The 18,463-nt window shown below is 45.8% G+C and overlaps 1 protein-coding gene across 2 annotated transcripts in view; it reads right to left on the bottom strand.

The window, feature by feature from the left end:
* The window catches only part of NID2 (nidogen 2), a 60,913-nt gene that overhangs the window by 19,766 nt on the left and 22,684 nt on the right, over nt 1-18,463 (bottom strand). For both annotated transcript variants that reach the window (XM_059373199.1, XM_059373200.1), the window contains exons 5-10: nt 14,316-14,465; nt 13,630-13,875; nt 12,278-12,478; nt 10,561-10,791; nt 1,638-1,781; nt 791-919 (exon numbers count right to left, since the gene is read on the bottom strand). In XM_059373199.1, coding sequence (XP_059229182.1) covers nt 791-919; nt 1,638-1,781; nt 10,561-10,791; nt 12,278-12,478; nt 13,630-13,875; nt 14,316-14,465 — 1,101 coding nt within the window. The remainder of the gene's footprint in view (nt 1-790; nt 920-1,637; nt 1,782-10,560; nt 10,792-12,277; nt 12,479-13,629; nt 13,876-14,315; nt 14,466-18,463) is intronic.

Here is an 18,463-nt window from a genome sequence, read left to right on the forward strand (position 1 = left end):
AGTGAGACTTGACCCTCACAGTGTGATCCCCACACCAATAGCATCAGGACATCTGAGGGCTTACATCCCAGAGCCAGCAAATCAGAATCTGACTTTGAACAAGACCCCAAGATAATCTGTAGGCTTCTTTAAGTTTGAGAAGCACTACTCTGGGTTTGTGGTTAAAACACTAGGTATGAGGTCAGTCATTAAAATAGCCCTTGATTAAAGTTTGTAACTCACCAGAGTTACACACACACAGTTTCTATGATCATGGTTACTTTTCCATCCCACTGGGTTAAAAAGTGTATTTTCTCTATCATCCTCTGGCTCTACCAATGGGATGAATCTGGAATCCTAGTTATTTTGAATCTACTTTTAGATCCAAAGATTTCTTTTTCTTTACCCTAGAAAGATTCGATTTATTACAGAGGGAGATCTATAGCTGGGCACATGGAACAAGCATCTTTGAATTCTAATCCGTTCCATTTAAATTTGAGAACTATTTTACTTCTATCTAGAATTGGTGGTATTAGAGGTTCAGATTCTAGTTACATGATTGGGCCAAATACCAAGACAAATGGGAATCCCAACTGGATGAACATCTTCTAGTAACTCAATACCAAAGTATCTATTTAGGGAAAAACAACAACACAGGGCTGAACTGATCCATAGCTTTGGATGATTTCAAAGTAAACTGTGTTCTAAATCCATATGGAAGAACTCCTGTAGGTCGGAGAAGAAACACTAAAGAATCAAAGAGCAAGGTTCAGCGCCATATTGGCCAAAGAGATAGCGTCCTAGCACTCACAGGTGCAAGTGTGCCCGTCATCTGCGAACTCATAACCACTCCGGCATTCACACCTATAGCTTCCCAGCAAGTTGATACACACGGAGTTGGGGCCACAGCGATGGAAGCCAGTTGCACACTCATTTACATCTAAGAAGAAATAAGGACAGAAGAGTACTGCTTAAATCAAAGGTTCCCCAAGTGGGCAGGTCTAAAAACCCAATGTTTTCTCACTGCCATGAAGCGCCAACAGAACAAATAAATTAGTGTGTCTTGGGGGGGGGGGGGGGGGTAGTCAAAATGTAGTATTTCTAAGCATCAAACATGAATGCATGTTGTAGGTTATAATCTTTATTTGAAGTCATTCAAGTTAAGTCACAGGGAAAATAATTGAATATTCTGAGAAGTCTCTGAACAGTAAAAAATAAAACCCACTCAACATTTAAAAGAAAAACACACTAACAATTCTTCTTTCAGAAATGTAAAGGAATTTCTATAGCTTGTGGGGAAAAGGCCTTTCATGGGTGAAAGGAACATAAGGTTTGAAACCTAAAGATAACCAGAAAACATACGTTTTAGTAAATATAAGAAACACTTGCTACAGGGTTAAAATGACCAAACTTGAGAGCTCAAAATATGCAGGAATTGCAATACGTGTCTCCTTTTCCCAGTCCCAGCCTCAAATACCCACCTCCCAACTATCCTCTCAACTCTAACTAGAATATGCTTTAGTGTTGAAATAAGAGATTTAGGTTAACAGCTGCTAAACGTGTCTGGTGCATCAGCGAAGACCCTTAAACAGACACGCCAGGCTTTGGTAACACAGAGCTGGAGAAGCCCGAGAACAGACAGAGCCCACACAACTTACCCACACAGTTGCGTCCATCTCCCTGGTACCCAGAGGCACACTCGCAGGTGTAGTCTACCCCAGCCCCTGGATGGCACTGAGCCCTCATGTCACATGTGTGTCTCCCGTCGTAGCAAGGATTCACGAGGATGGGGTCTGAGTCCCCTGCATGGGTAGAGAGGAAACAGATCACACAAGCACAATGTGGTTGTTATAAAGAGAACGGCATGGTCAGGAGATCAAGGACTCCTCGGGATCGACCGCATACTCCTCTCTTTGTGGGGGGCCACCTGGAGACCTTGCTAAAATACTAATACCCCAAGCTGAGCTGGATTATTTAAGTTGCAGTATTAAATTCAAGAATGGCCTACCCTACAGACAACTAACCTTTTCTTGCTTACAGTAGGCTTGTGTCCGGGGAATAAAAACATCCCAATACACGGCATAATTTTATTGTAAAGCGCTCTCACTGGATCACCTCGTGTGATTCTCAGGATGACTTTGTGAGGGGCGATCATCCCCCCCCAATCGGTAATTTTTGCAGAGAGGTGAGAGACATCAGAAAAATTGCCCCAGCTCACAAAGCCAAGAAGTGGTACAGCAAGAGCTCATACCCCAAATTTCTGCCTCGACACTGGGCAGTCTCTCACTAAAATTCACTAATTCCTAAGTCAAAATTTAATAACTGGGTAAACCTTGCTTTTTTAAGATTGGGAAGACTAAAGAAGAATGATTTTTGCGGTATTACTTAATAGGATTAACCTGGCCACAGACCCATCCATTCACTAGGTAGAGAAATGCTCAATATCTGAAACGTTCCCTAGAGAGTTTTGTTTCTGGATAGAACACAATAGTAATGCTCATTGTAAACTTATTTGCCAGGCACTGTTCTAAAACCTTTACATATGCCATCCCTTTAAATCTTCTTCTTTTTTTTTCTTTTTAAAGATTTTATTTATTTATTTGACAGACGGAGATCACAAGCAGGCAGAGAGGCAGGCAGAGAGAGAGGAGGAAGCAGGCTCCCCGCTGAGCAGAGAGCCCCATGCGGGGCTCGATCCCAGGACTCTGAGATCATGACCTGAGCCGAAGGCAGTGGCTTAACCCACTGAGCCACCCAGGCGCCCCCCCCCCCTTTAAATCTTCTTGACTACACTGTGAGGCAGGTATTAATATCTTCATTTTTACTACAGCACAGAGAGGCCATGTAACCTGGCAAAGGTCACACAGTCAGAAGCAGCTGGAGCAGGGATAAAAAGCCAGGCTCTCCGTGCTTGCCACCACTTTGCTAAGCCACCACCAAAGAAACTTCATAAAGTTAGCTAAACCAAGGGCACAGAGATAATGTGGGAAAGAACCCCAGACACAATGAATCCGTTAACTCTGGGCACTTCCATTCACTCCTCTGATTCCTCAGGTGTAAAATAGAAATAAAGAAATAAAGATAATACTTAAAAATCTGCTACAATTGAAGAAAATAAAGAAAGCCTGACATAATATATGTAAAAGACAATCCTCCCTCTTCCCCTCCTGCACCCCCCCACCACTGTGGACAGGCCTACCCAGTTCCCAGGGATGACGTTCCTCCTTCCTCCTCAGTGGGACCCCTGCTCATCCTCACTTGGTTTCAGCTTTGTCTCAGTCCCTAGAATTAATTCTGATCTTAGATCTAAAAGATTTCAGGAGCTTTACCCAAACCTCCCAGGCTTCATGTCAAGCCATCCTGGCTACCAATGGGGCTTTGTCTGTGATAACTTGAGCTTCTGCCTTGGATTTCTGCCTGTGCCCCGGTCCCTATCTTGACAGCCAGCTCAGCAGACCCCAAGCCCTACCTCGCTCTCAGCTGCTCTCACAGCACCACAGACCAGCATCTTGGCATCAGTAGACATGGTGACATTGCCATGTACTTTAACTTCCTAGTATCACTTTCTCCTGGATTCCCTCTCATTTCTCTCTAGCTCACCCACATCTCCTCACCCCTCTTACCTCAGGCAGTTGGGCCTTTTCCAAGTAACTCCTAGTCTAGACCCAAGGGCTTGCTGCTATCACATGCCCCAGACCAGATTCCCCCCACCCCGTCTTTCAGGAGGTCCAGCACCACTTGCCCCACTGCCCCCATGGACTCTTCCAATATTCTGTGTTAGTCTGCTATTAACTGGGATGCCTTGGCTGAGTCTCCAAAGGGACCTCTTTGCATTCTGGTAAATTCCTCCCGTTGCTTTAGGAAAAAACCCACACCGTGTGTTCTTGCAGGGGAATATTCTTATTCCCATATTGTGGCCTAAAAAGAAATAAAGGAGGGCCACCGGCTTATTCTTGGATTGCCTCGGTGATGCTGGCTGGAGTAGGTTACAGAATCTTTGCCAAGAAAAAAAGACCAACAAATGGCTCTGGCACTTTTTAAACTTGACGAACTTCAGTAGGTCACCGTGAGCCTAGCTTCGCATAGCAAACAGACACCCTTGTGTGTTCCCCGTTCTTCCCTCTGCATTTCCTTGTGGACAGGATGGAAGCACAAGGCTGGGGTTACAGGGCAGTACAGACCAAGTCCCTGAGACAGTCCCCAGCACGGTTAGAGCTAAGAACAGTAAGGTCGTGTCCTCACTGAAGGCCTGATGCAAGACAATACTGACTTCTCCATTTTAGGAGAAGATTCTGTATAAAATGCCAGGCCTACCCAGCCGAAGCAGGAAGGGAGCTCTGGTATGTGTTTGTTTGTACACACGAACGCCCGACCTCCTTGCTCAACACTTTCCAGCATCTGATTTACACGGCAGCACATTCGGGCAAAGATGAGTAAGCGTGCAGAGATGTCGAGAGCAGACCACCCGGCCGGGCACGCAAAACCTGCAGTGCAGAGGTGGACTTTCCAAACTGGACGGGATACCCCGGCCCACCTGAAACTGAGGCCAAAAGGGGTCCATAATTACAGGACACTGATTGAAAATATATGTCACTGACAGGATGGGCCACATAATTCACAGAGCCCAGTGCAGGACGAAGATTGGGAAGCCTCTTGCTCCAAAATTAAGAGTCTCAGGAGGACAGCAGCTGAACATTAAACCCTTCTGGGCACAGGCTCTGTTCACGGAATTTGGCTTCCAAAACCCTTGTTTTAGAAATACATTTCTGGGGCGCCTGGGTGGCTCAGTGAGTTAAGTGACTGCCTTCAGCTCAGCTCATGGTTCCAGGATCCTGTGATCGAGACCTGCATCAGGCTCCCTGCTCAGTGGAGCTTACTTCTCTCTCTCCCTCTGCCTGTCACTCTGCCTGCTTGCGATCTCTATCAAATAAATAAATAAAATCTTTAAAAATATACTAAAGCCACATGGCTGTGCCTTCTCTACAGCGTGTTGGATTTTTCCTCTTACAGCAAGGACAACGGCAACCTCCTCACGACGAGTTCGATTTCACCCTCGCCCTCTCCAACAGCTTGACTCCCTGCCAGGAGATCTGGAACTAATTTACTCATTTAATCAAGAGGAAAAAGAATGGTTTTCCTTCAAGGGACAATCTGTTCCACTTCCCCACGTGGCCCTTGGCCCAGTCTCCTCAACTCGCCAGAAGGAGCCCTGAAGTGGGCACAAGGGTGTCCCATTCTAGAAGCCCAGGAGAGACCGCCGACCCACAGCTGAAGTGCAAACACTTGGCGAGGTGTGGGGGCCGCAGCTGGGGAGCCAGCCAGGCCCCAGGCTCTGATGTCTCAAGGGGCAGATACAGACCCAACAGCGCGGCCTCCCCAGCCCTGGGAAACCACGAGTGCCCCCAGCAGTGGGGAGGCCATGCTGTGTCCCAGATGTCCCAGCCTGACCGTCACTCCCCCTGGAAAGAGGGAAACCCTCAAGATGACACTGCTTTGCGTGGAGGGTGGGGGAGAGAGGTGCAGGGGTAAGGGGGGGAAGTTTCATTTTGTCGTTTGCCCCCCCACACACCCGTTTTTCTCCTGTTCAGGAAGCATAAACCGTACTGCAATTTTCTATAGGGGTGAATGCAACAGGGTACAAAACCCACAGGGTTAAATAAAACACACATTCCCTCTTGAAATTTGGCCCAAGTTTTGAGGCTGTCCTGGGCCAGCAGAGTCCATGTGGGAAAGCAGTGCCAGGCAAGGGGATGGAGTGGGTTCTGGAGCTGGTGCCCGGGACTGGGTTCCAGCTGGCCACTTTATAGCTATGACTAGGCAAATTACTTTATGTCTATACTTCAGTCTTTATAAAATGGGGGATGATGATCCCCCTACTCGTGTGAGCACCTGGATGGCTCAGTCAATTAAGCGTCTGCCTTCAGCTCAGGTCATGATCTCAGGGTCCTGGGATCGAGTCCCACCATCGGGCTCCCTACTCAGCTGAGAGTCCGCTCTCCCTCTCACTCTCCCTTTGTTCATGTTCTCGCTCTCAAAAAATTAAATATAAATACATAAGTAAATTAATAAATCCCCTTCATCTGATAACTTCCTCCCTGCTAGGGTTCTTGGACTTTGCAGGCTCATCTTCTAGCTCGCCTAAACATTTTTTTTTTTTAATCTTTGTTTTTAAAGACCAGTTGGAGGTTTACAGAAAAACTGAGCAGAAAGTAAAGGTTCCATACCCTCCCCTTCCTCCAATTTGAAGTTCATTAGCTTCTTGTATTAGTGTGCTACCTTTATAACTGATAAACCAATATGGATATATTTTTACATAAAGTTTCTAGTTTATGTTAGGGCTCACTCTTTGTGTTACGCAGTTGTATAGGTTCGGGCAGATGTATAAAGACACGTGTCTACCATTCCAGCAGTATGCAGAATAGCTTCACTGTCCTAAAAATCCCACGCTCTCCCCCATTCACCCTTACCTCCCTCCCCCTGAACTCCTGGCAACCACGGATCTTTTTATTCTCTGTAGTTTCACTTTTCCTAGAATGTTCCATACAGTTGACCCTTGAACAATGTGGAGATTAAGCGTGCTGACCCCGTGCGTAGCTGAAAATCTAAGTAACTCTTGACTCCCCCCAAACCAATAGTCCATTGTTGACCAAAAGCCTTCCCAATAATACATATTTTGTGCATTACATGCATATAGTCTTATAATCAAGTAAGCTAAAGAAATGTTAAGAAAATCATAAGAAAATACATTTTCAGTACTATATTGAAAAAAATCCACATAGAAGTAACATGCCCAGTTCAGACGTGTTGTTCAAGGGTCACCTGTAGTTCGAACAACACTGAGGTAGCTTTTTCAGATTGACATCTTTCACTTAGCAATATGTGTTTCAGGTTCCTCACGTCCTTAATGCTTCATAAGCCTAGAACATTTTTACCATCCTATTTATCGAACTTCACAGGTATGGTTGATTCTAACTGAAGTTTGAGAAATACTGCTTTAGGTGTTTTCTTTTCCCCCTACAACTAATTTTTTTTTTCCCAGTTAGGATAGAACTCACAAACCATATAATTTACACATCTAAAGTACAAAATTTGATGTTTTTTAGTATATCTACAGTGACACAACCATCACCCCTATCAATTTTAAAACATTTAAATCCCCCACAAAAGAAACTTGTACCCTTTGGCTATCCACTCCTTATCCTATTATTCCCCAGCCTGAGGCAACTACTAACCACTGTCTTTGTGCATTTGCCTCTTTTGGATATTTCCTTAAATAGAACCAAGCAGTATGTTGTCCTTGGTGACTAGTTACCTTCACTCAGGAAATTTTCAAAATTCATTCCTATCAGTATTTCATTCCTTTTTATGTGTTGATAATATTCTGCTGTATGGTTATAGGACATTTTAAAAATCCATTCACTGGGGCGCCTGGGTGGCTCAGTGGGTTAAGCCACTGCCTTCAGCTCGGGTCATGATCCCGAAGACCTGGGTTTGAGTCCCATATCGGGCTTCCCCTGCTCTGCAGGGAGCCTGCTTCTCCCTCCCTCTGCTTCACCCCCTGCTTGTGCTCTCTCTGTGTCAAATAAATAAAATCTATTAAAAAATCCTCAAGAAATTAAAAATAGAACTTCCCTATGACCCTGCAATTGCACTCCTGGGTATCTACCCCAAAGATACAGATGTCGTAAAAAGAAGGGCCATCTGTACCCCAATGTTTATAGCAGCAATGGCCATGGTCGCCAAACTGTGGAAAGAACCAAGATGCCCTTCAACGGACGAATGGATAAAGAAGATGTGGTCCATATACACTATGGAGTATTATGCCTCCATCAGAAAGGATGAATACCCAGCTTTTGTAGCAACAGGGATGGGACTGGAAGAGATTATGCTGAGTGAAATAAGTCAAGCAGGGAGAGTCAATTATCATATGGTTTCACTTATTTGTGGAGCATAACAAATAGCATGGAGGACATGGGGAGTTAGAGAGGAGAAGGGAGTTGGGGGAAATTGGAAGGGGAGGTGAACCATGAGAGACTATGGACTCTGAAAAACAATCTGAGGGGTTTGAAGTGGTGGTGGGGGGGAGGTTGGGGTACCAGGTGGTAGGTATTATAGAGGGCATGGAACGGATTACATGGAGCACTGGGTGTGGTGAAAAAATAATGAATACTGTTATGCTGAAAATTTTTTAAAAATTTAAATTTAAATTTTAAAAAATCCATTTATCAATTGATGGACATTTGGGTTGTTTCTACATTTTAGCCATTCTGAATAATGCTGCCATGAACATTTGTGGACAAGTTTTTGTGGGGACATAAACTTTCATTTCTCTTGGTTATATAGCTAGGAGTAGAACTGCTCAAGGGGTAACTCTGAGTTTAACTTTGAGAAACTGCCGGACTGTTTTCCACAGGAGGCATACCATTTTGTAGTCCCACCAATAGTGATTGAGGGTTTCATTTTTTCCACATCTTCTCCAATACTTGTTATTATCTGTTTTTTATTACAGCTATCCACATTCATGTAAAGTAGCATCATTTTGGTTTTGATAGTGTTTGCATTTTCTTGATGACTAATGATACCGAGCATCTTTTCACATGCTTTGGGTGTTTGTGTATCTGCTGACAAATGTTTTATCCAAATTTTTTCTTATTGTGTTGTAAGACTTCTTCATATATTCTAGATACAAGTCTCTTATTAAATAAAGGATTTTCAGGGGCACCTGGGTGGCTCAGTTGGTTAAGTGTCTGCTCAGGTAATGATCCTGGGGTCCTGGGATCAGGTCTTGTGTCAGGCTCCCAGCTCAGCAGGGAGCTTGCTTCTCTCTCTCCCTCTGCACTTTACCCCTCTGCTGGCGCTCACTCTCTCAAATAAAATCTTTACCAAAAAAGTGAGATTTTCAAATATTTTTATCCCATTCTGTGTGTTGTATGTTCACTTTGTTGATTAATACCCTCCAAAGCACAAAATTTTTAATTTTGGTGACACCCAATGTTTTCCTTCATTGCTTATCCTTTTGGTATCCTCTCTAAAGAGGCCATTGCCAAATATAGAATCACAAAAATTCATCCCTATATTTTTTTCTAAAATTTTAGCTAAATTACATTAACATCTTTGACCCATTTTTGGTTACTTTTTGTATAGCGTATGAGATAGGGGTCCATCGTCATTCTTTGGCTTATCCAGCTGTTCCAGAACCAGGTGTTAAAAACAAAAACAAAAACAAAAAAACCTACTCTCCTCACTGAACTGTTTTGGCAACTTTGTCAAAAACCAACAGATGGTAAATGTGTTTATTTATGGATTCTCAATTCTATGCCATTGATCTGTAGATCCATTCTTATGCTAGGACTGCATGGCCTTCATTACTCTAAGTTTTGAAATTAGGAAGTGGAATTCCTCCAAATTTGTTCTTTTTCAGTATTGTTTTGGCTATTCTGGGTTCCTTAAATTTTAGGATCATTTTCTCAGTTTTTGCCAAAAAGCCAGCTAATAGGATTGTGCTGAATCTATAGGTCAATTTAGGAAGGCTTGCCATGTTAATACTAAGTCTTCTGATTCATAAATATGGAATTCGGTCTTCTTATTTTCTTTTTATTTAGGCCTTAGTTTTTGTTTTTGTTTTTTTCCAAAAAATGCTTTACAGGTTTTAATGGAAAAGTACCATACTTAGAATTTTTTTTTATTCCTAAACACTTTTGGGACCAGAATCGTTTAAAATTTCCTGTTCAGTTTGCTCATTGTTACTGTATAGAAATACAAGAGCAATATACAAAACCCATAGCCTGCAACCTTGCTGATCTTACTAGTTCTAACAGTTTAATGAATTAGATTTGCTATGTATAAGATTGCATCACAGGGGAACAGAGATAATTTTACCTCTTCCTCTCCAGTCTGGATGCCTTTTATTGTCTTGCCTAATTTCCCTGGGCTAAAACTTCCAATCCAGTGCTGAGCGGAAGTGGCAAGAGCGCATGTCCTTGTCTTATTCCTGATCTTTGAGGAAAAGCATCCAATCTCTCCTCCTCGAGCACGATGTTAACTTGGGTTTTTCTTACATGCAGTTCGTTTTGTTTTCCCAGGCACTGGCTCGCTCTATCTCTCTCTCTCTTTTGGCTCTGTCTTACCTTGACTTGGTGAAATCTGTCTCCTCTAAATTCTAGCTAAAATGTCACTTTCCAGTGACCTCTTCCCTAAACCTCCAGACTAGGCTCCTAGTAACTTGTTCTCATGACAACTGTAACAAATACTCGTCAGCATCATTTTCCCTCCTGACTTGGCCTCACCTGGTTCACAGGTGTCTCCCCACCACAGACCGGCACACATATGGTGTTTGACTACAGACCAGCTTCACATGTTGTACTCTAATTCATTTGGCAGGGACACTGTTCTAAAAGTTCCATTTCTACCTCTGTCTCCACCTCCACGACGAGACCCCTACTTTATTCATCTTACCTTCTGCACCTCACAGAGCTTGGCACTCAGTAACCCTTTGGAACCTCTGTGAATCATTCTGAGGTGCCTCAAAAGCAAAGAAATGTTAGATTCCATTTTTGCCCAGAACAACAGAAGGAAACATACCTTCAACTGGGCCAATCTGATTGGTCACAGCGAATCTAAGCACCCTTTCTTCATCCGTGTACAAGGTAAAGACCCGGTCCACGTTCAGCTGCTGGGTGGCGGGGACGGCCAGGTGTCTGGGGGCGTGTCTGCAGGCCTCATAAGTGATGTTCTGGTAGATGCGGTAGGACCGTGTTTGGTTGATGGCACCAGAGGTGAGCGAGTAGTCTCTGGAACTTGTGGAGGTCACAGCTGCAAAAGATATTAGTCAGCCCAACTGGTAAGTGTTTTTTTTTGTTTTGGTTTTTGTTTGTTTGTTTGTTTGTTTGTTTTTTATGAACTTGTTTCCAAATTTTTTTTTAAGATTTCATTTATTTATTTGACAGAGAGAGAGATCACAAGTAGGCAGAGAGGCAGGCAGAGAGAAAGAGGGGGAAGCAGGCTCCCCGCTGAGCAGAGAGCCCGATGTGGGGCTCCATCCCAAGACTCCGGGACCACGACCCGAGATTTTTTTTCCTGTAGAGTTTTTCATCTAATGCCTAGAGCACGCTCCTTTGGGAAATTTCCGAGTTTATATGGAAAACCTGTGAGGCAATTCCAGGAATCTGAGCAGATGCAAAGCCAAAGTGTTGTCATTCCTATCATTATTAGCAAGGAATTAATTCTGCTACTACACGCCAGCCACGCCAAGCGCTCTAAAGCATGGCCTTGTTCAAGCCTCATACCAACGAGGTGGGCTCTGTGACCATGTAGAGGGAGCCGTACAGAGGTCGGGAAGTAGCCTAAGACAAGAGGCTAATGTGTGATAGAGCTGGACCAGGAACACAAGTCAGCCTGACTCCATACTTCACGTTTTCAATCGGTCCACACTCTAGATGACACAGGCGTGACTGCTCCCAACACTCTGCACTTAAGTCCGAAGGGTTCTGGGCAAAGGAAGGGGTTGTTTCTCTCAGTCTGGGTGGAGTTGGAAGCCCAGGCCAGTGCTCTGGCCGTCAGCTGTTCTGTTCACTGTCCGGGTCTCCACTGTCCCGTTCTCCTCCCTTCCTCTCCTGCCCAGCTTCCAACTCTCACATCACAGGAGGAAAGGCACCGCTCAAAGCAGACTGTTCTGCTGCAGGACAGCAACCAGGCCTAAGCCAGCATCTTGCATCCAGAGCTGGTTTTCTAGAACTCATCAGGACTGACATGTATCAACCACAGAAGGCAAGGAGAAGAGATACTCTTGTGCTCATTCAGAAGAGGAGAAAATGGGCTCTTTGATGGTCAGGGACCTTATCCCTGTATATTTTCAACTACAGATCCGTGATATGAATGTCTATCCTCTGACTCTGAATCTAGCATTTGTTTACAACACTGTGAGGCATCTCATCTTCAAACAGGCTGAAACAAGGGTACAGGATGAGTAAAAATTCCAAAAATCCCTATTTTCCTATGGCCCAGATGGTTAAAAACATATGTACTTAGACAAGCCCCACCCCCAGAGGTAAGGTCGCTGTAGCTGACCTTATCACCGGCATTACCTTAGTCCCGGGATGGATGCTGGTATTCATCTGGGTAGCCAACACTTCTCACTTACACTGTGTATTTGATAAGAGTAATTAGAAGGATATGGGCCTCCTTTTATGTACCACACGCTGTCCTAAGGACATTCCATGTAATAACTCATCATCCTGACAACTGTCCTGTACATTTCCTACTATCCCCATGCTATACGGTCACAACTGGTGATACATACCCGAGTCTGAGTAGTGGTAAATCTCCTTGTAGGGAGCTATGTGGACAGTGAAATTCGCTGGGATGTAAGGCAACTGGCCTTGAATGTCGGTCTTAATGCTCAGATAGTTCTCCGGGTCAAGTCCCTCAGCAGTCTGAGTGATTCGAACCCTCTCTTCTCCTGGGTAGAAAGTAACTTCTATCTCATGTGTAAAGGAAGCACCTGGGGAAGAAGAAAGAATTCAGCACAGAGTCAGGATGAGCTGTAGCCTCTTCCAGCAATAACTAACCATGCACGCTTCTGAATTTCTACTGCTGTCGGAGATGGCGCCTAAGAAGAGTGTCTGGTTTCAAGACCAGGTACGATCTCAGCTGCTGATTTCAACGGTTCCCCAAATTTTCTATTTAACAGTGGTTTCATCCTGCCTCGTTTCATACCGCTTCTCCTTCTAACAGCTTGTTTTCTGTGAGAAGCTACTAGGAACATCTTGACCTTTCTCTTTGTAAGGCTGCCACATTTGAAAAACAAACAAGCACAAAGAACTTAGGACCCCCAGTTAAATTTCGATGTCAGATAAATGATGAATATATTTTAGTATATGAAATCTCATACAATATTTGGCACATACTTTTACTAAGCTACTCAGATGATGATTGTTTTACTCAAAACTCGAGGAAAATCAAGATCCTCCAAACAGCTCTGGAGTCTGTAGCTGGAGGTGGGAGAAGAACTTTTCTCTCAGTACGTTCTCAGAGATGAAGACACATCCAGGAGGAAATAAGCCTTTTCAGGTAGGAAGGAAGGAGCCCCAAAGTATCCTCTACGCCCCTGCTATCAAAGGGTGTTTCCTTAGGCCCGCATGGGCATCTCCGGGGAGCTTCCTGGGAAACCAGAAGCACAGACCCCACCCCGGGGCCCACAGAGCTAGAATTCCATCTTTTCACAAGGGCTGCAGGCCCTCTGTGTGCAGGTTAGAGTCTGAGAAGCACTGGTCTGCACCATTATTGGTCAGAGTGGTGGAGCTGAGAGGAGGAAGGACGTTTACTCACGAAGGAAACCCCTCTCCAGATGCCCTCTAATCACCTCTTGTGCATCAGTTGTTGGACAGATCTGAGCCTAACAACTCAAGCAAACAAAGCCTGACAAACAAGCTTCAACCAGTTTAGGTGAGAGGACCTACATGTTCCAAAGAGAGCCATCCTATTTCTCAGGAGAACGCGGAAGAACGTGTGGAAGACCAAACCGTTTCCAACTATTTCCTCACAGAAAACAAGACACCTGAGGTTCTGGAACGCAAAACAAACCAATCCTCACTCAGACCAGAGCACAATGGCTGGTGACCAGCAGCCCCATCAAAGGCCTCTCCTACTCACCTGTGAAGCTGAAGCCGTTCTCCCAGCCAGGTTTTTGTAAAGCAAAGAGCCAGCCAAATAGGCCTCCGATCGGTATGAGCGGGAGAAGGGCTTGGGCGGCAGGCTGAGGGATGTGGCTGATGGCCGTGTAGGCTCTGCCGTCATTACCCACGATGTAAGCGTGCAGGTCCACGTCTGTGAATTGCACAGGTGTATGGCCCACGAGGAGGTGGCCACTCACTTTCCCGTTGACCCGATGAGGTGCCCCTGAAAGAGAGCAAATACCATCAACTTGGATCTTCAACGCCCAGGTTGGTGATGGGTGCACAGAAAATTATTCCTCTCCCAATTCCCAAACTCAGTCTTTGGCCATTCTCATGATCTCGTAACTGACTGAATAACCGTCTAATTATAAAACAAACCTGTTTTCAATTTCTTTTCTCCCATCCTGCCCTTCTCCTGTCCACTTGGACTCTAATGAGCTGGCAAAAAGGAGGAAAGAATTCTGCCTAATCCTCAAGTTGGGAAAGGAGCCAAATGGATTCATTTCTCAAACACTTATCCAGCACCTGCGAGTTGCCAGGACTTTGATTCATGCAGTGGAAATGCAGGGTCCAGATGTAGAGCTCACAGTGGCGGTCGCAAGCAAGCGAGCAGCAAAATATACACAGTGTGGCTCCCAGCCCGGCCAAGAGCTCACCCCTTACCTTCTGGGAGACAGTGCTTCCCATTTCCATAAAACCTGGACTGGCAGTGGCAGCAAAAGCCGGTGGCGTAGTCGGTGCAGAAGGCATGCCGGGAGCACTGTCCATGGTGGTGTTCACAGGTTTCTTTGTTGGCAGCATTATACGTGAAGACTGGAAAGCAGAAACCAACTTGTGTTAAAAGGACTGATTCCAGCATCCTTGCTGTCAAGCTTCATTACGGACAGCACATCTGCTCTGTAAAATCAGCTTAAATGGTAACAAACAGACGGGTTTTTGATGTTTAAGAGTTACAAACAACATCCAGCCCAGGAGAATTAACTTGCTTGGTCTTCTGGCAAGGAAGACGGCTGACAGCTCCCGTCTGCTCTCAGTTCAGGGCTGGGAAGTGGGAGGAGGCTCACCCCTCTGGTGTGAGTGCAGGAACAGAAAAACCAACCAGGAAGCACGTGTTAGGCCAAACTGCCCAAAACGGCCGTCCTGTGGGTATACAGTGGTCAAATAGCAACAATTATATGTGGCTCGACCTGAGAGTAATGACCCTGACAATAACAACCCCAAGAGGAAGATCAGAGAGAGAAATCATGAATGCGGTCACAGGTCCAAGCACCGTCTTCTTCCGGGGGGGGGGGGGACCCTGAACCTAGAGAGAACAGCTTGTAGCTTGTCTCACTGGGCAGGGAAGTAGGCTTGCTTTCTGAGAAGGGTCTTCAAGAGCACACACAAGGAAAGTCTATGGGGAGGGAGGGAAAAGGGGGAAGGGAAGAGGGGGATCCAGCTGGTAAATGCCCAGTGCCTGTGCAGGGTTTCCGGTGGCCAGTATGTCACAAGCAGATTGCCGCCCAGTATGAGAGTGGGGGCCACAATCACAGCTCTTCTAGGAGACCTGAGTAGACCAGTAGTAACTCCTTCCAACTTCCACTTATTCTCCCCATTGAAAAAAAAAAGAGGGCCATCTGTACTACCAAGAAACAAAGAAACTGATTGGGACAGATGCCATTGTCCATAAAGGAAATGGCTAACAGAGTGGGGCATGGCTGGGGGTGCTAATGGAGAAGAGAGGGCTTTCTCTGGACACCAGGGATGATGCTAGTTCCGAGCATGGCCAGCAGGAAGCAAAGCAGCGGGGCACACCTGGCCTGAACCTCCCCTGGGGGAAGGAGTTGGGGGCCAGACTCCAGGCACACGGGGGCAAGAAGGGACAGTTACAGTCCGCGGTCGCTGTGAGGGGCCAGTTCCCAAGGAAGATTGATACCCTACTCCCGGGGAAACCCAGCTGGCAGCTGTGTTCCAGGTCTAGGTCTGAGGAGGAAACCTCCCTTCCAAGGGAGGAAAGATATAGCAGCACCACGTAACACCAGAGCCAGTGACGTATCAACCAATGAAAACAGAACAGTTACCATTTAAATAGTGCTTCCTCTATGCCAGATACTGCTCTATGAAATTCACTCAGGCTTTCAATTTGCATGCGAGCAGGGGCCATTTTTATTCCCTTTCTGCAGATGAACAAGCTGAAGCACAGATGAAAGGGACTTTTCTGAAGTCACCCAGGCAGTAGGTAACAGAGTTGGAACTTGAACTCAGGAGGTCTGGCTCCAGATTCCTAATAGCTGCACTCCAGTGGAACCCAAGTACCTAGCCCCGGAGCAAGGTTAAGGACCTGATCAGGAGTTTGAGGTTATCAGCATAGGGTTTGGCAAGTCCGACATAAGGCATACTTTATAAATCAAGCCTAATGGTAGGAGGGAGCAGAGATGATCCTGACGGGGCTTACAGCATGCTGGGTGGGGGTGGGGGTGGGGAGAGAGGCACAGGAGGAGCATTAACTTTTGGACAGTACTTGTCTGCTGCTTACAGATTCCTGAGAAAGCAGCAGACTGAGGGGTTCGTAAGACAGGTAATACAGTCTCAAGCAGAACATCCGGAAGCATTGGGAGAATGAAATCAGGGACTCAAGCCCTGGTATATAGCGCCTTGATAACACAGCTGAAAAACTCCAGTTTGATAAAAATAGAAATTTAGGCATAACCCTGGACATTTTTTTTTAAATAGGAAAGGGATATGGAACCCACATTCCCCTTTCATCGCTCCCCCTCCAAAAACCCCCAGAATGGTGAATATAGACTCTCTTGTGAAAGAAATTCTATCACTGTCTACCATTGGTTTAAGAAGTCCAGAGGGACCCAGTTTGAGTAAAAGAAAACCAATGGCAGGAGGAGGGAAAAAAAAAGAAAGAGGAAAAGGAAAGGAGAAAGAAACCAATGTATCTTGTCAGCCTCCTGTTTCTCCAACTCCGAAGATAACTGCTAAGTGTAAAGAAGCGAGTGTGGACAAACTCACATGCAGAGAGGTGCTCAGGCAGGACTCACCTCTAGAACAGGTGGGGAGGGCCGTAGCTGTGGGTGGAGGAGAACTGCAGGGGCCCCCAACCCTTAGAACTCAACCTTGGCCATGACTCAGGTGGTTCTGTGAAACCGTAGAAAGTCATGGTCTCTCTGTTCGCTCCTCTTTAAAACCAGGGTGACACTCTCTCACACCTCCGTTGCCAGAAATCACATTTTTTCTGAACACACTTCTAAGTACTAAGGTAAAGACGCAATCTGATACAGGTCTAAAGGGTTAGACCAGTCATTTTCAGGTTAAGTCTAGTAAAAATAAAACCAAACTCTAAATACTGTTCTCCAGAATTAAAGAAATGGTGGGTTTATGGTATAGTCCCTCTATTTGTTATTTGGTGAAGACTTGTCCTTGCCCTCAGTCCCCATTGCAAGAGTGGGTCAATCGAACAGGGAGAGATGGGATGCAAGAAGACCACGGAGAGGGCGGGTTAGGTTAATTTACCTACAAGGCCCAGGCATGGCTTTCCTATGGGCAAAAGGAGAGGAGCTCCGCGATGCAGCCAGCAACTTACAAAGGTGGACTGGGCAAAAGTTCGAGCTGGTTGCCATATGGATTGCATTTTTCTCACAATATAGTGGTTAGGCTCCCATGAAAGGCCGTTAGGAAACTGAAACTCTAATTATGACAGGTTACTGGTTACTGGAAAGCTGGCTCAGGGACATTCATAAGCAGCTCTGTGGGATACTGCATTCTCAGGGTGGAGCTTATTGAGTTAAAAACAGAGAAGTTCAGCCTTCCAGCCTCATGACAGCCCATAGGGAAAGAAGATGAGTTTGCTCCTAACAGGGGAAAACGGGCCCCCCTTACAATCCCTTTTTCCTGCCTGCCTTAAAACTTAAAACACACACTTAAAACTTAACATCAGCTTGTTGGGAAAGAGGTAAATGCCTGTTGCTCTTTTCTTTCATTTATTAATTCAGCAAATAATGGGAGCACCCCTATGGGCCTGGCTCTGACTTAGGAATTAGGGATGGAGCAGACAAACATTGTGTCCCAAAGCTCACATTCTCCTAGGCAGCAGTGAACAAACAGGTAAATTATTTAGTACAGAGGTTGTCATTAAGAGCTGTGCAGAATCTTAAATCAGGGAAGGTCAAGAGGGCTGACGGGGGAGGGGACTTTGCTCTTTAAAGCAGCGGAATCAGGAAAGACCTTGGGAGAAGGTGACCTCCGGACATTGGCCTGGAGGCAGGGACAAGCAGGACCCAAGGGACATGGGAAGAGGAGCAGAGGCAGCGAGAGAAGCCCGGGGAGGTTCTGGCCAGTTGGCAGAGGGCCCTGTAGGTTAGGGGAAGGAGCTGGGCTTCAGTCTGAGGGAGAAGGGGAGCCACTGGGACATCCGGAGCAGAGGAGTGATGACATCGGACTTAGGATACCTCGAGAATGAGCCAGTAAGTGGGTGCCCTGGCAGATGGAAGCACTGTTGGAGAAAAGGGCCCGGAATATGGAATATTTTGAAGGAGCAGGCAGTGTTTGCTGATGGGTTGGATGGAGCCTATTAAGGGAGCAGGAAGGGGGAGAAGGCAATAGCAAGAGAGAAAGAGCTGTGAGAGAGGAGACAGAGCAGAGAGAGAGAAGTCCATGTGATGTTCACATCTTGGCAAGCTGCCATCCCCTGAGACAGGGACACCGTGGCAGAGCAGGTCTGGGAGCAATCCGTCCCAGCAAAGCTTGGAGGCGTCTGGGAAGTTTTGCCCCCCTCTGACAAGACCTACAGCCTCAGCAGGGGCCCATCCAACCATGCAGAAGCG

The sequence above is a fragment of the Mustela nigripes genome, chromosome 13 (genome assembly GCF_022355385.1).
Source record: "Mustela nigripes isolate SB6536 chromosome 13, MUSNIG.SB6536, whole genome shotgun sequence".
In the NCBI taxonomy this organism is placed as follows: Eukaryota; Metazoa; Chordata; class Mammalia; order Carnivora; family Mustelidae; genus Mustela; species Mustela nigripes.